Raw genomic sequence first — 20,823 nt, 5'->3', positions numbered from 1 at the left:
GGCAGCCATTCTAAATGTATTTCAAGCTATTTTTTATAGGTTTATAAGTAATGCTGACATTTATGATATATGCATGAGACCCTTAGCCCTAGCAGATGCATATATGGGTTAAGAGTTTTAAGTGAATGTTTGTACTACATAAAAATGAAATTTATTGATAAGAAATAATAGCTTGTTAAATATAATGACCTGATAGGGAAGAGACTCCCTATTAGCTTGATTGTTTAAGAAATTTACACCTGCAGATATATAATTGCTAGTTAGAATTTTTTTGGCAAGATTCCCAGAAACATGACCTTAAGAGTTTGAGGAAATTTAAATAGTTTTAAATATAAAATCATCTTTAGGATTGTTGTTTTGTATTTAATAACCAAAGCATGTATAATGTTCTATAATAGGTTTCAACCCAATAAGCAGTTATTTGATTCTATGTTTCATAATTTGGTATTGATTAGAATGTTCATTGCAATAATCAATGAACATAGCCAGCTAGTACATGTAATTTCCTTAAATAAATTACATAGATGTTTCTGTGAGAAACTATTTTGTTGAGAGCAATGATTTCTCCAGCTGCAGTCACAAGGTCATCTAGTTAACTCCCAGGGTGAGATAAAACAATAATTGCGTATGAGAACATTAAAATGAGTATGTTTTGGAATGTCCAGGTGACAATAGAAAGAAGGCTTTCAAGATTAATGTCCAGATGGCGATAAAAAACAGGCCTTCTCATTAAATTAATTAGAAGGTATTGATAAGAATATACATACAGGAATGTTAATTGGTTTATTGAAATCATTGTTTATCTTTACACATGCTGTACTTTGATTGGTTAAACTGCCATATCTTTGCACACGGTGTGCTTTGATTGGCTAACACACTGTCATACCTTTATTCCTTTGTTCATTTGTGTATAAATAACGGCTCCTAAAATAAACGAGTCCGATCAGAAATGACCTGCTGAGCTTCTACATATCTCCTGTGTGTTCTCATTATTTCTGGTCTCCAGCCGGCTGCTAAGTACAGAACCATTGACTGATGTTCAAGGGTATTTAAAAAGATGACCGAAGGGCATTGATATACGGAGTCTATCTCCAACACGGGTAATGCGAGAGGTCATTCTGTGTGTACCAGGGATGAGGCTAGCATACCGTCAGTCGGAATGCTGGCGGTAATGTGACTGACGCCATAATCCTCGCACCTGAACACAGACATCCTGAAGGTAAGTATTGGGTCACTGGTAGAGTTAGGGCCTGGGGAGGGGCCCTAGACGCCACGTCCGGTGTCTTAGCCCTAGATGCTACTCCCAAATTTTAGACCTTGCTGCCGCCCAAAGCGGGTTAGGGCTATGGTGGGGGACAGGGGAGGGATAAAGTAATTACCATGGCCACTGTCGGCATTCTCATCATCAGGATGCCACTGCCAGTCATGTGACTGCTGGCATCCTGACCGCCGGTAAACTACGTCACACCTGTGTACTAAATGTAGACCAGTTCACAGGGAAAATCTAAGGATCACTAACTAATTGAGTAGATTTCTCAAGTTCACATTTTAAATCAACTGCACAAAAGGGTAGAATAATGCTACTGTATACACGGGGGCCTAAGACAACATATGAAAGTGCATTTAACATGCATCTTGAAAGCAAAGTGGTCGAAATCAAGAACGCAAAAACAAAAATGTAAAAGGACCTGTACAAAGACTATTACAACCTTTCACTATGTTCATGATTGTTTGTACTCAAAATATGATTGAGACTTTGGGAATGAAATGCTAATTTCTATCTGTAAAATCATAGTACGCTATACTATAGCGCAGTATTGACACATTGTCATGATGTATCTTGAAGCAATATCATATCACCTGCACAAAAAAATTGTTTCAGAGCTCATGTGTATATTAGTCCCAACTTCTTAGCTTTCAGTAGTCAAAATGGATAAAACAATGATCATGTTTTTATGAACTAATAGATCATATTCCTCTGCATAAGCAGGAAAACATGGGGGCGGGACGCGGGAGTGTTTAATTAATCTACAGGGTTATCCAATAAACTCCAAAGGCACAACCCTTAACAAGTTTTTCTTTTTCGCAGACGCACTAAGGTCCTGAAAAAAATCCTGGTAAGTGCCCTGTAATCACGATCGTGGAAACGAAAACCCACAGGTCCTGGCAACTTATCGCAGATCCTATGTGTTTTCACCAAAAGTGAAGGCTTTTTTTTTTTTAAACAAGAAATCTTTCGGGGGTTATCTGCATTCTCTCCACCCCCCATTATTATCATCATCATTTCCACAGTCAAAGTCCAGATACATTTCCAAGTTTTTATTAAGTAAAAACAAAAAGTGTACAGATGACAGATTTCATCACAAAATACAATTACACACCTCATGAAAATACATGGCATGCACAAAACATCTACACTGATATACAAAGCAGCGTTACTATTAATTACAGTTTGTGGACAAATGTAGTAACTCAAGTCCAACCAGGTTTTGTGTCATCCTAAATTATCCATCTCAATTGGTTTGGTTCTGCGTTTCCAGTAGTTTGGCCTTCTTTTTTCCTTTTCCTCTCTGCCCTCGCCTTGTGGGCCTCTTCTTCTTCCCAACGCTCATTGTTGTGCAAATCTTAAATTATAATTAGATTTGTTTTACCATACAATGGAATATAGTTACCTTTTTATAAAGTAACATTTGGCAAACCATACAGTCCTGACATTACTTGGTGTATTTATTTTCTAGTGAAATCTATTCTAGCCTATAAACGAAAATAAAAAATAAATAAATTAGATTATGTGTTTGTTAAGCTTCAAGAAATCTAGAATATGAAAATATTAAGACTTGCGATTAGTAAACTCAGGTAATACATACGTATTCCTAGCGGACAGGATGCCGGCTGTCAGAATCCCGACAGCGGCATCCCACCCGTCAGAATGATGGCAGCGGGGCAGGCACTAAGAGTCCCCTTGAGGGCTCAGCGGCTTGCTGCGCTCGCCACAGGTTTTGTTTCCACTATGTGAGTGTCGTTGACACCCACGAGTGGGAACAGCCCCTATGCACAGGGATTCCGGCTGTCGGCATTAGGACCCCGACAGACGGCAAATTAACTGCATCCCAAATTCAGGGCTGGATTTTGATATTTGTAGTTGTCGATTTTTAAAAGCGCAACCATCAAATGTGTGAATGATGAAAACTACTGCCAACAGGTCATGTAAATCAAATAAAACAGCATATTTCTTGTAAAAATGTTTGCTTGCACCATTTTAAATAGAGACCCCACTTGACAGGCCTTTTAAGAAGGGTCACCATTTTATGTTAGTTTTACAGATACGTTTAAAACCATGCTTGCAATCTAATTACATATAAGGCTGTTAAGATAACAAACTGGTCTCGACAGAAAAGCCACAGGTTGGAAAACACATTATAAATGCTTAAACTTTTAAAGCCAAACGTAGAAAAAGTGGATTTTTGTCGTACATCTCAAATCCTTTTTTTTTTTTTACCCATGGAAAACAGTGGGACTGTCGGTATTGTGGGGGCAACAGGAGGCAGGGCAGCATACAGAGGTTAAGACAAAAATTACTTGTTTTCTTTAATCCAAGGTGGAAACTGGGACTGTGGGATGTCCTAAAGCTGTCCCGTAATGGGAGGAAATGTTCCTGTGCTAAGGACCTGACGCCCAAAAGCTGCAACGGCGGAGGTAAAGCTGTGAAGTTTGATGAAGGTATTGGCAGAGGACTACGTGACCGCCTTACAAAGCTGCTATGCACAGGCACAACAGAGGGCCACAAAAGAGGCCCCCGACATATCTTGTGGAATAAGTACTGAGGCCTGGAATGGCATCTGAGCCATAAAGTAGGCCTGATAAATAGTAAGGCGTAACAATCTTTCAAACGTCTGTTTAGAGGCTGGCCAGACCCTCTTGTGGACATCATAAAAGAACGAAGAGTCCGATTTGTGAAATTTCTTAGTTCCATTGACAAAGGTGCAAAGAGCCCTAACTACATCCAGCATACCTACAGATGGCCCAGAGTCGGTAGCATCCGAATCTGAGGAAACAACGATCTCTTGATTGATGTGGAAACGAGAAACCACTTAAAAGGAAACAAAACAGATAGATAAAAGACAACATGGTCTGGGAGGAAAATAAGGAAAGGTGAGTGGTGGGACTGCGCTCCTAAGTAAAAAAAAAGAAAAGAAATTGCAGTATGCTGAAGCAATATTCCAGTATTCCATGCATGCCAAAGGAGATCAACAAAGTCAAATGGCTCCCTTGGATGTACCAGAGGAACAAAGGGAGGCTGCATGTGGGCTGCAGGCAAACAGGCCACTTGTCATTGAAATAATACAGAAACGGCTGTCACCTACAATTTTAGAGAAACCAGACAAAGCCCCATATCCAGTCCTGACTGCAAGAAGGATAAAACCCTGGAAAGATAATAGACCAGAGGATTCTTAGCATGGCCAGAACAGCATTAAAAAAATATCCGCCACACACAATAATAGATCATTGCTGAAGGTTTTCGGACAGAGCATGGTCTGGATCTAGGAAAGCCCTCACCTTCAAAACCGTTTTACCGACAGACCTCCCATCAAAGCCAGTTGTGCGGGGTCATGAACAGAAGAATAAGATTTTAAACCTACCGGTAAATCTTTTTCTCGTAGTCCGTAGAGGATGCTAGGACTCCGTAAGGACCATGGGGATAGACGGGCTCCGCAGGAGACATGGGCACTTTAAGAAAGACTTTGGATCTGGGTGTGCACTGGCTCCTCCCTCTATGCCCCTCCTCCAGACCTCAGTTAGAGAAACTGTGCCCAGAGGAGACGGACAGTACAAGGAAAGGATTTTTGTTAAACCAAGGGCAAGATTCATACCAGCCACACCGTATAACTTGTGATATACTAACAAGTTAACAGTATAAAAACAACATAGCATCAGTCCAAGACCGATGAAAACTATAACATAACCCTTATGTAAGCAAAACTATATACAAGTCATGCAGAAGGCGGCCGAACTAGGGACGGGCGCCCAGTATCCTCTACGGACTACGAGAAAAAGATTTACCGGTAGGTTTAAAATCTTATTTTCTCTAACGTCCTAGAGGATGCTGGAACTCCGTAAGGACCATGGGGATTATACTAAAGCTCCAAAACGGGCGGGAGAGTGCGGATGACTCTGCAGCACCGATTGAGCAAACAGGAGGTCCTCCTCAGCCAGGGTATCAAAATTATAGAACTTTGCAAAGGAGTTTGAACCTGACCAAGTAGCAGCTCGGCACAGCTGTAGTGCCGAGACCCCTCGGGCAGTCGCCCAAGACGAGCCCAGCTTCATAGTGGAATGGGCCTTAACCGATTTTGGCAACGGCAATCCTGACGTAGAATGAGCCTGCTGAATCGTGTTACAGATCCAGCGAGCAATAGTCTGTTTTGAAGCAGGGCCGCTGACCTTGTTGTCTGCATACAGGACAAACAGTGCTACTGTTTTTCTGATCCCAGCCGTTCTGGCCACGTAAATTTTCAAAGCCCTGACCACATCAAGGGACTCGGAATCCTCCAAGTCACGTGTAGCCACAGGCACGACAATAGGTTGGTTCATATGAAAGGATGAGACCACCTTAGGCAGAAATTGAGGACGGGTCCGCAATTCCGCTCTATCCATATGGAAAACCAGATAGGGGCTTTTATGTGATAAAGCCGCTAATTCCGAAACTCGCCTAGCCGAAGCCACGGCTAACAACATGACCACCTTCCAAGTGAGATATTTCAACTCCACTGTTCTAAGTGGTTCAAACCAATGTGACTTAAGGAAACTCAACACCACGTTAAGGTCCCAAGGCGCCACAGGAGGTACAAAAGGAGGCTGAATATGCAGTACTCCCTTCACAAAAGTCTGTACTTCAGGTAGAGAGGCCAATTCCCTTTGAAAGAAAAATGGATAAGGCAGAAATCTGAATTTTTATGGAGCCTAATTTTAGGCCCAAATTCACTCCAGTTTGTAGGAAGTGAAGAAAACGGCCTAGATGGAATTCCTCCGTAGGAGCATTCCTGGCCTCACACCAAGAAACATATTTTCGCCATATTTGGTGATAATGTTTAGATGTCACGTCCTTCCTAGGCTTTATTAGCGTAGGAATGACCTCCTCCGGAATACCTTTTTCCGCTAGGATCCGGCGTTCAAACGCAGCCGCGGTAAGTCTTGGAATAGACAGGGACCCTGTTGCAACAGGTCCTGTCTTAGAGGAAGAGGCCACGGATCTTCTGTGAGCATTTCCTGCAGATCCGGATACCAGGTCCTTCGTGGCCAATCCGGAACAATGAGTATTGTTGTCACTCCTCTTTTTCTTATTATTCTCAACACCTTGGGTATGAGAGGAAGAGGAGGAAATACATAGACCGACTGGAACACCCACGGTGTCACTAGGGCGTCCACAGCTACCGCCTGAGGATCTCTTGACCTGGCGCAATACCTTTGTAGCTTTTTGTAGAGATGGGACGCCATCATGTCTATTTGGAGCAGTCCCCACCGACTTGCAATCTGTGCGAAGACTCTCCCGTGTCTGCTGAGGAAGTCTGCTTCCCAGTTGTCCACTCCCGGAATGAACACTGCTGACAGTGCGCTTACATGATTCTCCGCCCAGCGAAGAATTCTGGTGGCTTCCGCCATCGCCACTCTGCTCCTTGTGCCGCCCTGGCAGTTTACATGAGCTACTGTGGTGACGTTGCCTGACTGTATCAGAACTGGTCGGTCGCGAAGTAAGGTCTCCGCTTGACGTAGGGCGTCGTATATGGCCCTTAGTTCCAGGATGTTGATGTGAAGACAACCCTCTTGACTTGACCAAAGGCCTTGGAAATTTCTTCCCTGTGTGACTGCTCCCCAACCTCGGAGGCTCGCGTCCGTGGTCACCAGGATCCAATCCTGAATGCCGAACCTGCGGCCCCCTAGAAGGTGAGAACTCTGCAGCCACCACAGGAGAGATACCCTGGCCCTGGGGGACAGGGTGATCCGCTGATGCATTTGCAGATGTGACCCGGACCATTTGTCCAATAGGTCCCATTGGAAAGTCCTTGCATGGAACCTGCCGAAGGGAAAGGCTTCGTACGTCGCCACCATTTTTCCCAGGACTTGAGTGCAATGATGCACTGACACTTGTTTTGGCTTCAACAGGTTCTTGACTAGAGTCATGAGTTCCTGCGCTTTTTCTATCAGAAGAAAAACCCTTTTCTGGTCTGTGTCCAGAATCATGCCCAAGAAGGGCAGACGAGTCGTAGGATTCAGCTGCGACTTTGGAATATTGAGAATCCAGCCGTGTTGCTGTAACACCTTTAGTGAAAGTGATACGCTGTTCAGCAACTTCTCCCGTGATCTCGCTTTTATGAGGAGATCGTCCAAGTACGGGATAATTTTGACACCCTGCTTGCGCAGGAGCACCATCATTTCCGCCATTACCTTGGTGAAAATTCTCGGGGCCGTGGAAAGCCCAAACGGCAATGTCTGAAATTGGTAATGACAATCCTGTACCGCAAATCTCAGGTACGCCTGATGAGGAGGATATATGGGAACATGCAGGTATGCATCCTTTATGTCCAGAGATACCATAAAATCCCCCCCTTCTAGGCTGGCGATGACCGCTCTGAGCGATTCCATTTTGAATTTGAAACGTTTTAAGTAAAGGTTCAGGGATTTTAAACTCAAAATGGTTCTGCCCGAACCGTCCAGCATCGGGACCACAAACAGAGTTGAGTAGTACCCCTTCCCTCTTTGAAGCAGGGGAACCTCGACCATCACTTGTTGAAGACACAATTTGTGAATCGCATGTAACACTATCTCCCTTTCCAGGGGAGAAGTCGGTAGCGCCGATTTGAAAAACCGGCGAGGAGGCACCTCTTCGAATTCCAGATTGTATCCCTGGGAAACAATTTCTATTGCCCAGGGATCCACCTGTGAGTGAACCCAGATGTGGCTGAAAAGTCGAAGACGTGCCCCCACCGGAGCGGACTCCCTCAGGGGAGCCCCAGCGTCATGCGGTGGACTTTGCAGAGGCCGGGGAGGACTTCTGTTCCTGGAAACTAGCTGTGTAGTGCAGCTTTTTCCCTCTGCCCTTACCTCTGGCAAGAAAGGACGATCCACGTACTCTCTTGCTTTTATTTGAACGAAAGGACTGCATTTGATAATGAGGCGCTTTCTTAGATTGTGAGGGAATATAAGGCAAAAAATTTGATTTACCTGCCGTAGCTGTGGAAACTAGGTCCGAGAGGCACTCTCCAAACAATTCCTCACCCTTGTAAGGCAAAAACTCCATATGCCTCTGAGTCGGCATCACCTGTCCACTGTCGGGTCCATAAGACTCGCCTAGCAGAAATAGACATAGCGTTTATTCTGGAACCCAGTAAACTAATGTCTCTTTGAGCATCCCTCATATATAAGACAGCATCTTTTATATGCCCTAGGTCTCAATATCCGCTGATAAGGAATCTGTCCATGCTGCTACAGCACTACAAACCCAGGCCGACGCAATTGCCGGTCTGAGTAACGTACCAGAATGTGTGTAAATGGACTTCAAGGTAACCTCTTGCTTGCGGTCAGCAGGATCCTTGAGGGTAGCCATATCTTGGGATGGGAGCGCTATCTTTTTTGATAAGCGTGTCAAAGCCTTGTCTACCCTAGGGGAGGATTCCCACCGTATTCTGTCCTTTGGCGGGAAAGGATACGCTATAAGAATCCTTTTGGAAATCTGCAGTTTTTTGTCTGGAGTTTCCCACGCTTTTTCGCATAATTTGTTCAGCTCATGTGAGGGGGGAAAGGTGACCTCAGGTTTCTTTTCCTTATACATGTGATTTGTAAAATATCTTTTATTGCAATAATCATATATCAAATACATTTAGCCACTTTTGGCTGTAATTTTGCATCATTGTAGTCGACACTGGAGTCTGAATCCGTGTCGGCATCTGTGTCTACTATTTGGGATAGTGGGCGCTTCTGAGACCCCGAAGGTCCCGGCGACATTGGGACAGACATGGGTTGACTCCCTGACTGTACCCTAGCTTCAGCTTTGTCTAATCTTTTGTGCAATAAATTAACATTAGCACTTAAAACATTCCACATATCCATCCAGTCAGGTGTCGGCGCTGCAGACGGAGACATTACATTCATACACTCCCCCTCCTCCTTAGGTGAGCCTTCAACCTCAGACATGTCGACACACGCGTACCGACACCACACACACACACACACCGGGAAGCTCTTTTCTGAAGACAGGTTCCCCACCAGGCCCTTTGGAGAGACAGAGAGAGAGAGTATGCCAGCACACACCCCAGCGCTATATGACCCAGGAAAAAACACAGAATGTTTACCCAGTAGCGCTTTTCAAGTATGTATATGTGCCAATTATGTGCCCCCCCCCCCCCCCTCTACTTTAAAACCCTCTATCACCGTGGTATCAAGCAGGGGAGAGTCCGGGGAGCTTCCTCTCAGCGGTGCTGTGGAGAAAAATGGCGCTGGTGAGTGCTGAGGGAGAAGCCCCGTCCCCTCGGCGGCGGGCTTCTGTCCCGCTCAAAATTCTTAAAAACATGGCGGGGGCTCTTTATATACATGTACAGTGCCCAGCTGTACATGTATATATGTACATTTGCCACAGGAGAGGTTTATATTGCTGCCCAGGGCGCCCCCCGTGCCCTGCACCCTTACAGTGACCGATGTGTGAGGTGAATGGGAGCAATGGCGCACAGCTTCACTGCTGTGCGTTACCACTATGAAGATCAAGCTGTCTTCTGCCGCCTCTGAAGTCTTTTCCTCTCATACTCACCCGGCTTCTATCTTCCGGCTCTGCGAGGAGGACGACGGCGGCGCGGCTCTGGGACGGACGGCAAGGGTGAGACCTGCGTACCGATCCCTCTGGAGCTAATGGTGTCAAGTAGCCTAAGAAACAGAGCCCTGAAACTCAGAGAAGTGGGTCGGTTTCTCTCTCCTCAGTCCCTCGATGCAGGGAGTGTTGCCAGCAGGCTCCCTGAACATAAAAAAACCTAACTAAAATACTTTCTTTACAGGAAACCTCCCTGAAATGCACCCAGTCTCCACTGGGCACAGTATCAAACTGAGGTCTGGAGGAGGGGCATAGAGGGAGGAGCCAGTGCACACCCAGATCCAAAGTCTTTCTTAAAGTGCCCATGTCTCCTACGGAGCCTGTCTATCCCCATGGTCCTTACGTAGTCCCAGCATCCTCTAGGACGTTAGAGAAATCGGGCTTGAGACAGACGCCATGGAAGCGCTACAGAAAATAAGAATTTACTTACCGATAATTCTATTTCTCGTAGTCAGTAGTGGATGCTGGGACTTCCGTAAGGACTATGGGGAATAGCGGCTCCGCAGGAGACTGGGCACAAAAGTAAAAGCTTTAGACTAGCTGGTGTGCACTGGCTCCTCCCCCTATGACCCTCCTCCAAGCCTCAGTTAGGATACTGTGCCCGGACGAGCGTACATAATAAGGAAGGATTTTGAATCCCGGGTAAGACTCATACCAGCCACACCAATCACACCGTACAACCTGTGATCTGAACCCAGTTAACAGTATGATAAACGTAGGAGCCTCTGAAAAGATGGCTCACAACAATAAACAACCCGATTTTTTTGTAACAATAACTATATACAAGTATTGCAGACAATCCGCACTTGGGATGGGCGCCCAGCATCCACTACGGACTACGAGAAATAGAATTATCGGTAAGTAAATTCTTATTTTCTCTGACGTCCTAGTGGATGCTGGGACTTCCGTAAGGACCATGGGGATTATACCAAAGCTCCCAAACGGGCGGGAGAGTGCGGATGACTCTGCAGCACCGAATGAGAGAACTCCAGGTCCTCCTCAGCCAGGGTATCGAATTTGTAAAATTTTGCAAACGTGTTTGCCCCTGACCAAGTAACTGCTCGGCAAAGTTGTAAAGCCGAGACCCCTCGGGCAGCCGCCCAAGATGAGCCCACTTTCCTTGTGAATGGGCTTTAACAGATTTTGGCTGTGGCAGTCCTGCCACAGAATGTGCAAGCTGAATTGTACTACAAATCCAACGAGCAATCGTCTGCTTAGAAGCAGGAGCACCCAGCTTGTTGGGTGCATACAGGATAAACAGCGAGTCAGATTTTCTGACTCCAGCCGTCCTGGAAACATATATTTTCAGGGCCCTGACTACGTCCAACAACTTGGAGTCCTCCAAGTCCCTAGTAGCCGCAGGCACCACAATAGGTTGGTTCATGTGAAACGCTGAAACCACCTTAGGGAGAAATTGAGGACGAGTCCTCAATTCTGCCCTGTCTGAATGAAAAATTAGGTAAGGGCTTTTATATGACAAAGCCGCCAATTCTGAGACACGCCTGGCTGACGCCAGAGCTAACAGCATAACCACCTTCCATGTGAGATATCTTAATTCCACAGTGGTGAGTGGTTCAAACCAATGTGATTTTAGGAACCCTAAAACTACATTGAGATCCCAAGGTGCCACTGGTGGCACAAAAGGAGGCTGTATATGCAGTACCCCCTTGACAAACGTCCGAACTTCAGGCACTGAAGCCAGTTCTTTCTGGAAGAAGATCGACAGGGCCGAAATCTGAACCTTAATGGATCCTAATTTTAGGCCCATAGACAGTCCTGCTTGCAGGAAATGCAGGAAACGACCCAGTTGAAATTCCTCTGTGGGGGCCTTCTTGGCCTCACACCACGCAACATATTTCCGCCAAATGCGGTGATAATGTTTCGCGGTTACATCCTTCCTGGCTTTGATCAGGGTAGGGATGACTTCATCCGGAATGCCTTTTTCCATCAGGATCCGGCGTTCAACCGCCATGCCGTCAAACGCAGCCGCGGTAAGTCTTGGAACAGACAAGGTCCCTGCTGGAGCAGGTCCTTTCTTAGAGGTAGAGGCCACGGGTCCTCCGTGAGCATCTCTTGCAGTTCCGGGTACCAAGTTCTTCTTGGCCAATCCGGAGCCACGAGTATAGTTCTTACTCCTCTCCTTCTTATGATTCTCAGTACTTTGGGTATGAGAGGCAGAGGAGGGAACACATACACCGACTGGTACACCCACGGTGTTACCAGAGCGTCCACCGCTATTGCCTGAGGGTCCCTTGACCTGGCGCAATATCTGTCCAGTTTTTTGTTGAGACGGGACGCCATCATTTGGAAGACTTCTGGGTGAAGTCCCCACTCCCCCGGGTGGAGGTCGTGTCTGCTGAGGAAGTCTGCTTCCCAGTTGTCCACTCCCGGAATGAACACTGCTGACAGTGCCACCACATGATTTTCTCGCCCAGCGGAGAATCCTTGCAGCTTCTGCCATTGCCCTCCTGCTTCTTGTGCCGCCCTGTCTGTTTACGTGGGCGACTGCCGTGATGTTGTCCGATTGGATCAATACCGACTGACCCTGAAGCAGAGGCCTTGCTTGACTTAGGGCATTGTAAATGGCCCTTAGTTCCAGAATATTTATGTGAAGAGACGTTTCCATGCTTGACCACAAGCCCTGGAAATTTCTTCCCTGTGTGACTGCTCCCCAGCCTCTCAGACTGGCATCCGTGGTCACCAGCATCCAATCCTGAATGCCGAATCTGCGGCCCTCTAGAAGATGAGCACTCTGTAACCACCACAGGAGAGACACCCTTGTCCTTGGAGATAGGGTTATCCGCTGATGCATCTGAAGATGCGATCCGGACCATTTGTCCAGCAGATCCCACTGAAAAGTTCTTGCATGGAATCTTCCGAATGGAATTGCTTCGTAAGAAGCCACCATTTTTCCCAGGACTCTCGTGCATTGATGCACTGACACTTGGCCTGGTTTTAGGAGGTTCCTGACTAGCTCGGATAACTCCCTGGCCTTCTCCTCCGGGAGAAACACCTTTTTATGGACTGTGTCCAGAATCATCCCCAGGAACAGTAGACGTGTTGTTGGAATCAGCTGTGATTTTGGGATATTTAGAATCCACCCGTGCTGACGTAGCACTACCTGAGACAGTGCTACTCCGAACTCTAACTGTTTCCTGGATCTTGCCCTTATCAGGAGATCGTCCAAGTAAGGGATAATTAAGACGCCTTTTCTTCGAAGAAGAATCATTGAATTTGAACCTTTTTATGTAAGTGTTCAAGGATTTTAGATTTAAAATTGGTCTCACCGAGCCGTCCGGCTTCGGTACCACAAACAGCGTGGAATAATACCCCTTTCCCTGTTGTAGGAGGGGTACCTTGATTATCACCTGCTGGGAATACAGCTTGTGAATAGCTTCCAATACTGCCTCCCTGTCGGAGGGAGACGTTGGAAGAGCAGACTTCAGGAATCGGCGAGGGGGAGACGTCTCGAATTCCAATTTGTACCCCTGTGATACTACCTGCAGGATCCAGGGGTCCACTTGCGAGTGAGCCCACTGCGCGTTGAAATTTTTGAGACGGGCCCCCACCGTGCCTGAGTCCGCTTGTAAAGCCCCAGCGTCATGCTGAAGACTTGGCAGAAGCGGGGGAGGGCTTCTGCTCCTGGGAAGAGGCTGCCTGGTGCAGTCTTTTTCCCCTTCCTCTGCCCCGGGGCAGAAATGAGTGGCATTTTGCCCGCTTGTTCTTATAGGAACGAAAGGACTGAGTTTGAAAAGACGGTGTCTTTTTCTGCTGAGAGGTGACCTGGGGTAAAAAGGTGGACTTTCCAGCCGTTGCCGTGGCCACCAGGTCTGATAGACCGACCCCAAATAACTCCTCCCCTTTATACGGCAATACTTCCATATGTCGTTTGGAATCTGCATCACCTGACCACTGTCGCGTCCATAACGCCCTTCTGGCAGAAATGGACATCGCACTCACTCTTGATGCCAGGGTGCAAATATCCCTCTGTGCATCTCGCATATATAGTAATGCATCCTTTAAATGCTCTATAGTTAATAAAATACTGTCCCTATCCAGGGTATCAATATTTTCAGTTAGGGAATCCGACCAAGCCACTCCAGCACTGCACATCCAGGCTGAGGCGATTGCTGGTCGCAGTATAACACCAGTATGTGTGTATATACCTTTTAGGATATTTTCCAGCCTTCTATCAGCTGGTTCCTTGAGGGCGGCCGTATCAGGAGACGGTAACGCCACCTGTTTTGATAAGCGTGTGAGCGCCTTATCTACCCTAGGGGGTGTTTCCCAACGTGCCCTAACCTCTGGCGGGAAAGGGTATAGTGCCAATAATTTGTTAGAAATCAGCAGTTTTTTTATCGGGGGAAACCCACGCTTTATCACACACCTCATTTAATTCCTCTGATTCAGGAAAAACTACTGGTAGTTTTTTCACACCCCACATAATACCCTTTTTTGTGGTACTTGTAGTGTCAGAAATGTTCAATGCCTCCTTCATTGCCGTGATCATGTAACGTGTGGCCCTACTGGACATTACGTTTGTCTCCTCACCGTCGACACTGGATTCAGTATCCGTGTCTGGGTCTGTGTCGACCATCTGAGGTAACGGGCGTTTTAGCGCCCCTGACGGTGTCTGAGACGCCTGAACAGGCACTAACTGATTTGCCGGCTGTCTCATGTCGTCAACAGTTTTTTGCAAAGAGCTGACATTGTCACGTAATTCTTTAAATACGACCATCCAGTCAGGTGTCGACTCCCTAGGGGGTGACATCACTAACACAGGCAATTGCTCTGCTTCCACATCATTTTCCTCCTCATACATGTCGACACAATCGTACCGACACCCAGCACACACACAGGGAATGCTCTGATAGAGGACAGGACCCCACTAGCCCTTTGGGGAGACAGAGGGAGAGTTTGCCAGCACACACCAGAGCGCTATATATATACAGGGATAACCTTATATAAGTGTTACTCCCTGCTATAGCTGCTGTATTTATATATTAGCTGCCAATAGTGCCCCCCCTCTCTGTTTTACCCTGTTTCTGTAGTGCAGGACTGCAGGGGAGAGTCAGGGAGCCGTCCTTCCAGCGGAGCTGTGAAAGAAAATGGCGCTTGTGTGCTGAGGAGAAAGGCTCCGCCCCCTTCACGGCGGCCTTTTCTCCCGCTTTTTTCAGGAAAACTGGCAGGGGTTAAATGCATCCATATAGCCCAGGAGCTATATGTGATGCATTTCTTTAGCCATATAAGGTTTTTACAGTGTTTTATCGCGTCTCAGGGCGCTCCCCCCCAGCGCCCTGCACCCTCAGTGACCGGAGTGTGAAGTGTGCTGAGAGCAATGGCGCACAGCTGCAGTGCTGTGCGCTACCTTATTTGAAGACAGGAACGTCTTCTGCCGCCGATTTCTCCGGACCTCTTCGCTCTTCTGGCTCTGTAAGGGGGCCGGCGGCGCGGCTCCGGGACCCATCCAGGCTGAACCTGTGATCGTCCCTCTGGAGCTAATGTCCAGTAGCCAAGAAGCCCAATCCACTCTGCACGCAGGTGAGTTCGCTTCTTCTCCCCTTAGTCCCACGATGCAGTGAGCCTGTTGCCAGCAGGACTCACTGAAAATAAAAAACCTATTTAAACTTTTACTTCTAAGCAGCTCAGGAGAGCCACCTAGCATGCACCCTTCTCGTTCGGGCACAAAAATCTAACTGAGGCTTGGAGGAGGGTCATAGGGGGAGGAGCCAGTGCACACCAGCTAGTCTAAAGCTTTTACTTTTGTGCCCAGTCTCCTGCGGAGCCGCTATTCCCCATGGTCCTTACGGAAGTCCCAGCATCCACTAGGACGTCAGAGAAAAAGGTCTGCGTAACAAACCCTTCATGGCCAGTCTGGGGCGATGAGAATGGCCGCGACTCGCTCCTGCTTCAACTTGTGAATGACCCGAGGTAAGAGAGCAATTGGGGAAATAGATACACAATTGGAAAGGTCCACCATGAATGTTCACGGGTCTCTGGTTCGGAAGTCATATCAAGAATGCTTGTGGTTGTGTCGGGAGGCCTTTAAGTTGGTGTGGACGACCCCATCTATAAACTAGCATTTGAAACAGTTTGGGTCGCTGGGCCCACTCATCCAAATTAACGTCCTGTCGACTGAAAAAGTTTGCTTCCCAATTCTGGACTTCTGGAATGTAGGCTGCATACAAAAATGGCAGAAACTGCTCCGACCAGTTGTGAACATATCTGACTTCCTTCATGAAACCTCAACCGACACTGATGGTTAATGTAGGCAACCGTGGTAGCACTGTCTGAACCTTCACTGCCCTGTGCTGAAGAACAGATCTTGCTTGACAAAGGGCACTGTAAACTGCACAAAGTTCTAGAAAATGTATGCGTGGTCTCCCAAGCGGACCACCAGCCCAGAGAAGAAAGGGACAAGCTGTAATGGCGTCCCACTCCTGAATCAGGAATGGACAACCCATGTTGAGGTAAAACGACTGGAGCTACGAGAGAGAAAAAGAAAGAAAGAGAACCTCAATGGAAAAAACTGAGGGCGAAGGTGAAGAGGATAGAGGTCCCACTTCTATAAAAGTTCCAACTGCAGCAGGAGTGAATGGAACTGTGCCTATTCCAAAATCTCAAAAGGTGAGACCAGCTTGCCCAGAACCCGCATACAGAGGTGGATGAAGACCCCGTGATTTTTGAGAAAGTGTCGGATAAGGGACTGAAGGGGATACCATCTTGTCCCTGGAAGAAACACTCTGGACCCTGGGATTCAGGAGAGCAACCAGGTTAAGCATTTTCTGTAAGGGAACACTGGACTTACAACAATTGATCAGCCAACTGTGAGAATGTAACAAGTCAAGAGTGATAGAGATGTTTTTGAAGAACATCCTATGACAAGGCCAGCAGAAGGTGGTCGTACAGGTAAGGTAGAATTCGGATCCCTGAACGAAGAAGGTTAACCAACATGATCTTTGTGAAGATATGAGGTGCCGCAGAAAGTACAAGAGGCAAGGTCCGAAATTGGAATTGGTACTTGTACACTGCAACACACAGGAAACAAAAATTATCCTCCCATATAGGAACATGAAAGTAGGCATCATGGATGTCCAAGGAGGACAAGAGCTCTCCCGGGTCCAAAGCCTGCATGATGGAATACAGATTCCATCCTGAAAATGAGAACCCTGAGAAACAGGTTCAGCCTTTTTAGGATCAGGACGAGACAGAGGGAACCGTCCGGCTTTTGAACTAGAAACAGGTTTGAGTAAAAACCCATAACTCTCTTGGGAAGCGGGACCAGAACTATCACTTCTGCGGTTAGAAGAGTGCTGATGGAAGTCCTGAGCGCGGTATCTTGCAGGTGTCATATGGTAATCCAGTAGGTATTATGTCCCTTACCCATACGTTGGCGAAGGTGTGGGGATTCTCTCCCATCATGCCACTGGATTGTTGGTAGACTTGGGAGTCTGGTGACCCCTGGACTCGGTATGCTTAGTGGAAAAGCCCTGAGCTCTGGAAGCAGGATAGCCCCTGAGGTTTACCCTGTGGACGAAAGGAGCAAAAGGAAAACACTTTAGTCTTGGGAGCCATAGAGGAAAGAAAAGCAGTCTTAGAAGTCGCTACCGTAGCGGTTTCTAAAACGGCTTTCCTTCCTTCTATGGGAAGTACTCTTTTCTTCAGGCACCAAAATACAAACTGACTGGCTTCCTGGGCTTCAGACGGGGTAAGGGGAGTAGGAACCTGTGCTGCTCCCAAAGTAGTTAATTCTTTGATGCCCAGACTCCTGCGACTCCCCCTATACCCAGTCCCAGCGTGTCTCTTGGATGAAAGAAAGTCACAAGATACTAAGACCTGAGATTTTTCTCCTCCAACATATAATGCCTGCCTTGGTTATATATATATATACCATTAGGCACAAAATATGGATAGATATGTTCACACATTGGAGTATATGATGAGTGTATTGTAAGACAATTACAGACCTCCTTTCTAGCCGGCAGCACAGTGGTTTCTGAGCACTTGGGCCACTAGGAGACCCTAGCGCTGTGCCAAAAACTAGTGTGCCTGAACATGACTCCAGGAAAATGGTGTGGCAGCCAATTTCCCAGTGATTTCCCTACTGCACACGCATGAAATGCAGGGAAAATGTCCACCGCCCCATTTTTTCGGCGACTTGTGCATCGCTGTTGCCATCACTGATGAAGGACTCCAGAGGGCTAAGTATTGAAGAAATGGGTGCATGGTGTGTAGTGTGGGCCCCCTGGATCAAGAGGATTGTGTGCAGCGCACACCAAGCACCCATTACAGACACGCCAATATCACCCAGCATACTGGCATATTGAAAGCTAAGAGCTACCAAAAGTTACAGCAATATATTGTGCATTGCACATGATCAGACTTATTAAAAAGGACCCTAGGCTGGCCTGGTTGCTTAAATTATTGCTTGCATGGTTGAAACAGAACTCAATAATTTGAGAAAAGGGGTGATACCCAAATAATATACTCCACTGCCGCAATAACCCAGTTCGCAGCTTGCTGAAAAATGGTCCTTGAAAAAAATAAGATTTTACTCACCGGTAAATCTATTTCTCGTAGTCCGTAGTGGATGCTGGGACTCCGTAAGGACCATGGGGAACAGCGGCTCCGCAGGAGACTGGGCACAGCTAAAGAAAGCTTTAGGACTACCTGGTGTGCACTGGCTCCTCCCTCTATGACCCTCCTCCAGGCCTCAGTTAGGATACTGTGCCCGGAAGAGCTGACACAATAAGGAAGGATTTTGAATCTCGGGTAAGACTCATACCAGCCACACCAATCACACCGTATAACTCGTGATACTATACCCAGTTAACAGTATGAACAATAACTGAGCCTCTCAACAGATGGCTCAACAATAACCCTTTAGTTAAACAACAACTATATACAAGTATTGCAGACAATCCGCACTTGGGATGGGCGCCCAGCATCCACTACGGACTACGAGAAATAGATTTACCGGTGAGTAAAATCTTATTTTCTCTGACGTCCTAAGTGGATACTGGGACTCCGTAAGGACCATGGGGATTATACCAAAGCTCCCAAACGGGCGGTAGAGTGCGGATGACTCTGCAGCACAGAATGGGCAAACTCTAGGTCCTCCTCAGCCAGGGTGTCAAACTTGTAGAATTTAGCAAATGTGTTTGACCCCGACCAAGTAGCTGCTCGGCAAAGTTGTAGAGCCGAGACCCCTCGGGCAGCCGCCCAAGAAGAGCCCACCTTCCTCGTGGAATGGGCTTTCACTGATTTAGGATGCGGCAGTCCAGCCGCAGAATGTGCAAGCTGAATCGTACTACAGATCCAGCGAGCAATAGTCTGCTTTGAAGCAGGAGCACCCAGCTTGTTGGGTGCATACAGGATAAACAACGAGTCAGTTTTCCTAAAACTAGCTGTCCTGGAAACAAATTCTCAGGGCCCTGACTACGTCCAACAACTTGGAAGCCTCCAAGTCTTCAGTAGCCGCAGGCACCACGATAGGTTGGTTCAAATGAAAAGCTGATACCACCTTAGGGAGAAACTGGGAACGAGTCCTCAATTCTGCCCTATCCATATGAAAAATCAGATAAGGGCTTTTACATGACAAAGCCGCCAATTCTGACACACGCCTGGCCGAAGCCAAGGCCAACAGCATGACCACTTTCCATGTGAGATATTTTAATTCCACGGTTTTAAGTGGCTCAAACCAATGTGACTTTAGGAAATCCAACACCACGTTGAGATCCCAAGGTGCCACTGGAGGCACAAAAGGGGGCTGAATATGCAGCACTCCCTCAACAAAAGTGTGAACTTCAGGTAGTGAAGCCAGTTCTCTCTGGAAGAAAATCGACCGAGCCGAAATCTGGACCTTAATGGAACCCAATTTTAGGCCCATAGTCACCCCTGACTGTAGGAAGTGCAGGAAACGGCCCAGCTGAAATTCCTCCGTTGGGGCCTTCCTGGCCTCACACCACGCAACATATTTTCGCCATATGCGGTGATAATGCTTTGCAGTTACATCTTTCCTGGCTTTGATCAGGGTAGGGATGACTTCCTCCGGAATGCCCTTTTCCTTCAGGATCCGGTGTTCAACCGCCATGCCGTGTTGAGGCGGGACGCCATCATGTCCACCTGTGGTCTTTCCCAACGGTTTACAATCAGTTGGAAGACTTCTGGATGAAGTTCCCACTCTCCCGGGTGGAGGTCGTGCCTGCTGAGGAAGTCTGCTTCCCAGTTGTCCACTCCCGGAATGAACACTGCTGACAGTGCTAAAACGTGATTTTCCGCCCATCGGAGAATCCTTGTGGCTTCTGCCATCGCCATCCTGCTTCTTGTGCCGCCCTGTCGGTTTACATGGGCGACTGCCGTGTTGTTGTCTGACTGGATCAGTACCGGCTGGTTTTGAAGCAGGGGTTTTGCCTGACTTAGGGCATTGTAAATGGCCCTCAGTTCCAGAATATTTATGTGTAGGGAAGTCTCCTGACTTGACCAGAGTCCTTGGAAGTTTCTTCCCTGTGTGACTGCCCCCCAGCCTCGAAGGCTGGCATCCGTGGTCGTAGGAAGCTACCATTTTTTCCCAGGACTCGCGTGCAGTGATGCACCGACACCTGTTTTGGTTTCAGGAGGCCTCTGACTCGAGATGACAGCTCCTTGGCTTTCTCCTCCGGGAGAAACACTTTTTTCTGTTCTGTGTCCAGAACCATCCCCAGGAACAGTAGACGTGTCGTAGGGACCAGCTGTGACTTTGGAATATTTAGAATCCAACCGTGCTGTTGTAGCACCTCCCGAGATAGTGCTACCTCGACCAACAACTGCTCCCTGGACCTCGCCTTTATCAGGAGATCGTCCAAGTACGGGATAATTAAAACTCCCTTTTTTCGAAGGAGTATCATCATTTCGGCCATTACCTTGGTAAATACCCTCGGTGCCGTGGACAGACCAAACGGCAACGTCTGAAATTGGTAATGACAATC

At 47.2% G+C, this 20,823-nt stretch overlaps 1 protein-coding gene across 4 annotated transcripts in view; it reads right to left on the bottom strand.

Moving 5' to 3' along the window:
- The window catches only part of PSPC1 (paraspeckle component 1), a 377,392-nt gene that overhangs the window by 144,850 nt on the left and 211,719 nt on the right, over nt 1-20,823 (bottom strand). The window contains exon 7 of one of the 4 annotated variants that reach the window (XM_063951658.1): nt 2,305-2,624. The exons of the other annotated variants lie outside the window; for them this stretch is intronic. Coding sequence (XP_063807728.1) covers nt 2,514-2,624 — 111 coding nt within the window. The 3' untranslated portion in view covers nt 2,305-2,513. Of the gene's footprint in view, nt 1-2,304; nt 2,625-20,823 lie in introns of those variants that run through there. 4 annotated transcript variants of the gene reach the window in all.

Source organism: Pseudophryne corroboree, chromosome 2, assembly GCF_028390025.1.
Source record: "Pseudophryne corroboree isolate aPseCor3 chromosome 2, aPseCor3.hap2, whole genome shotgun sequence".
In the NCBI taxonomy this organism is placed as follows: Eukaryota; Metazoa; Chordata; class Amphibia; order Anura; family Myobatrachidae; genus Pseudophryne; species Pseudophryne corroboree.
The sequence above is the reverse complement of the archived record's forward strand: the minus strand, read 5'-3'. Positions and strand labels throughout refer to the sequence as shown.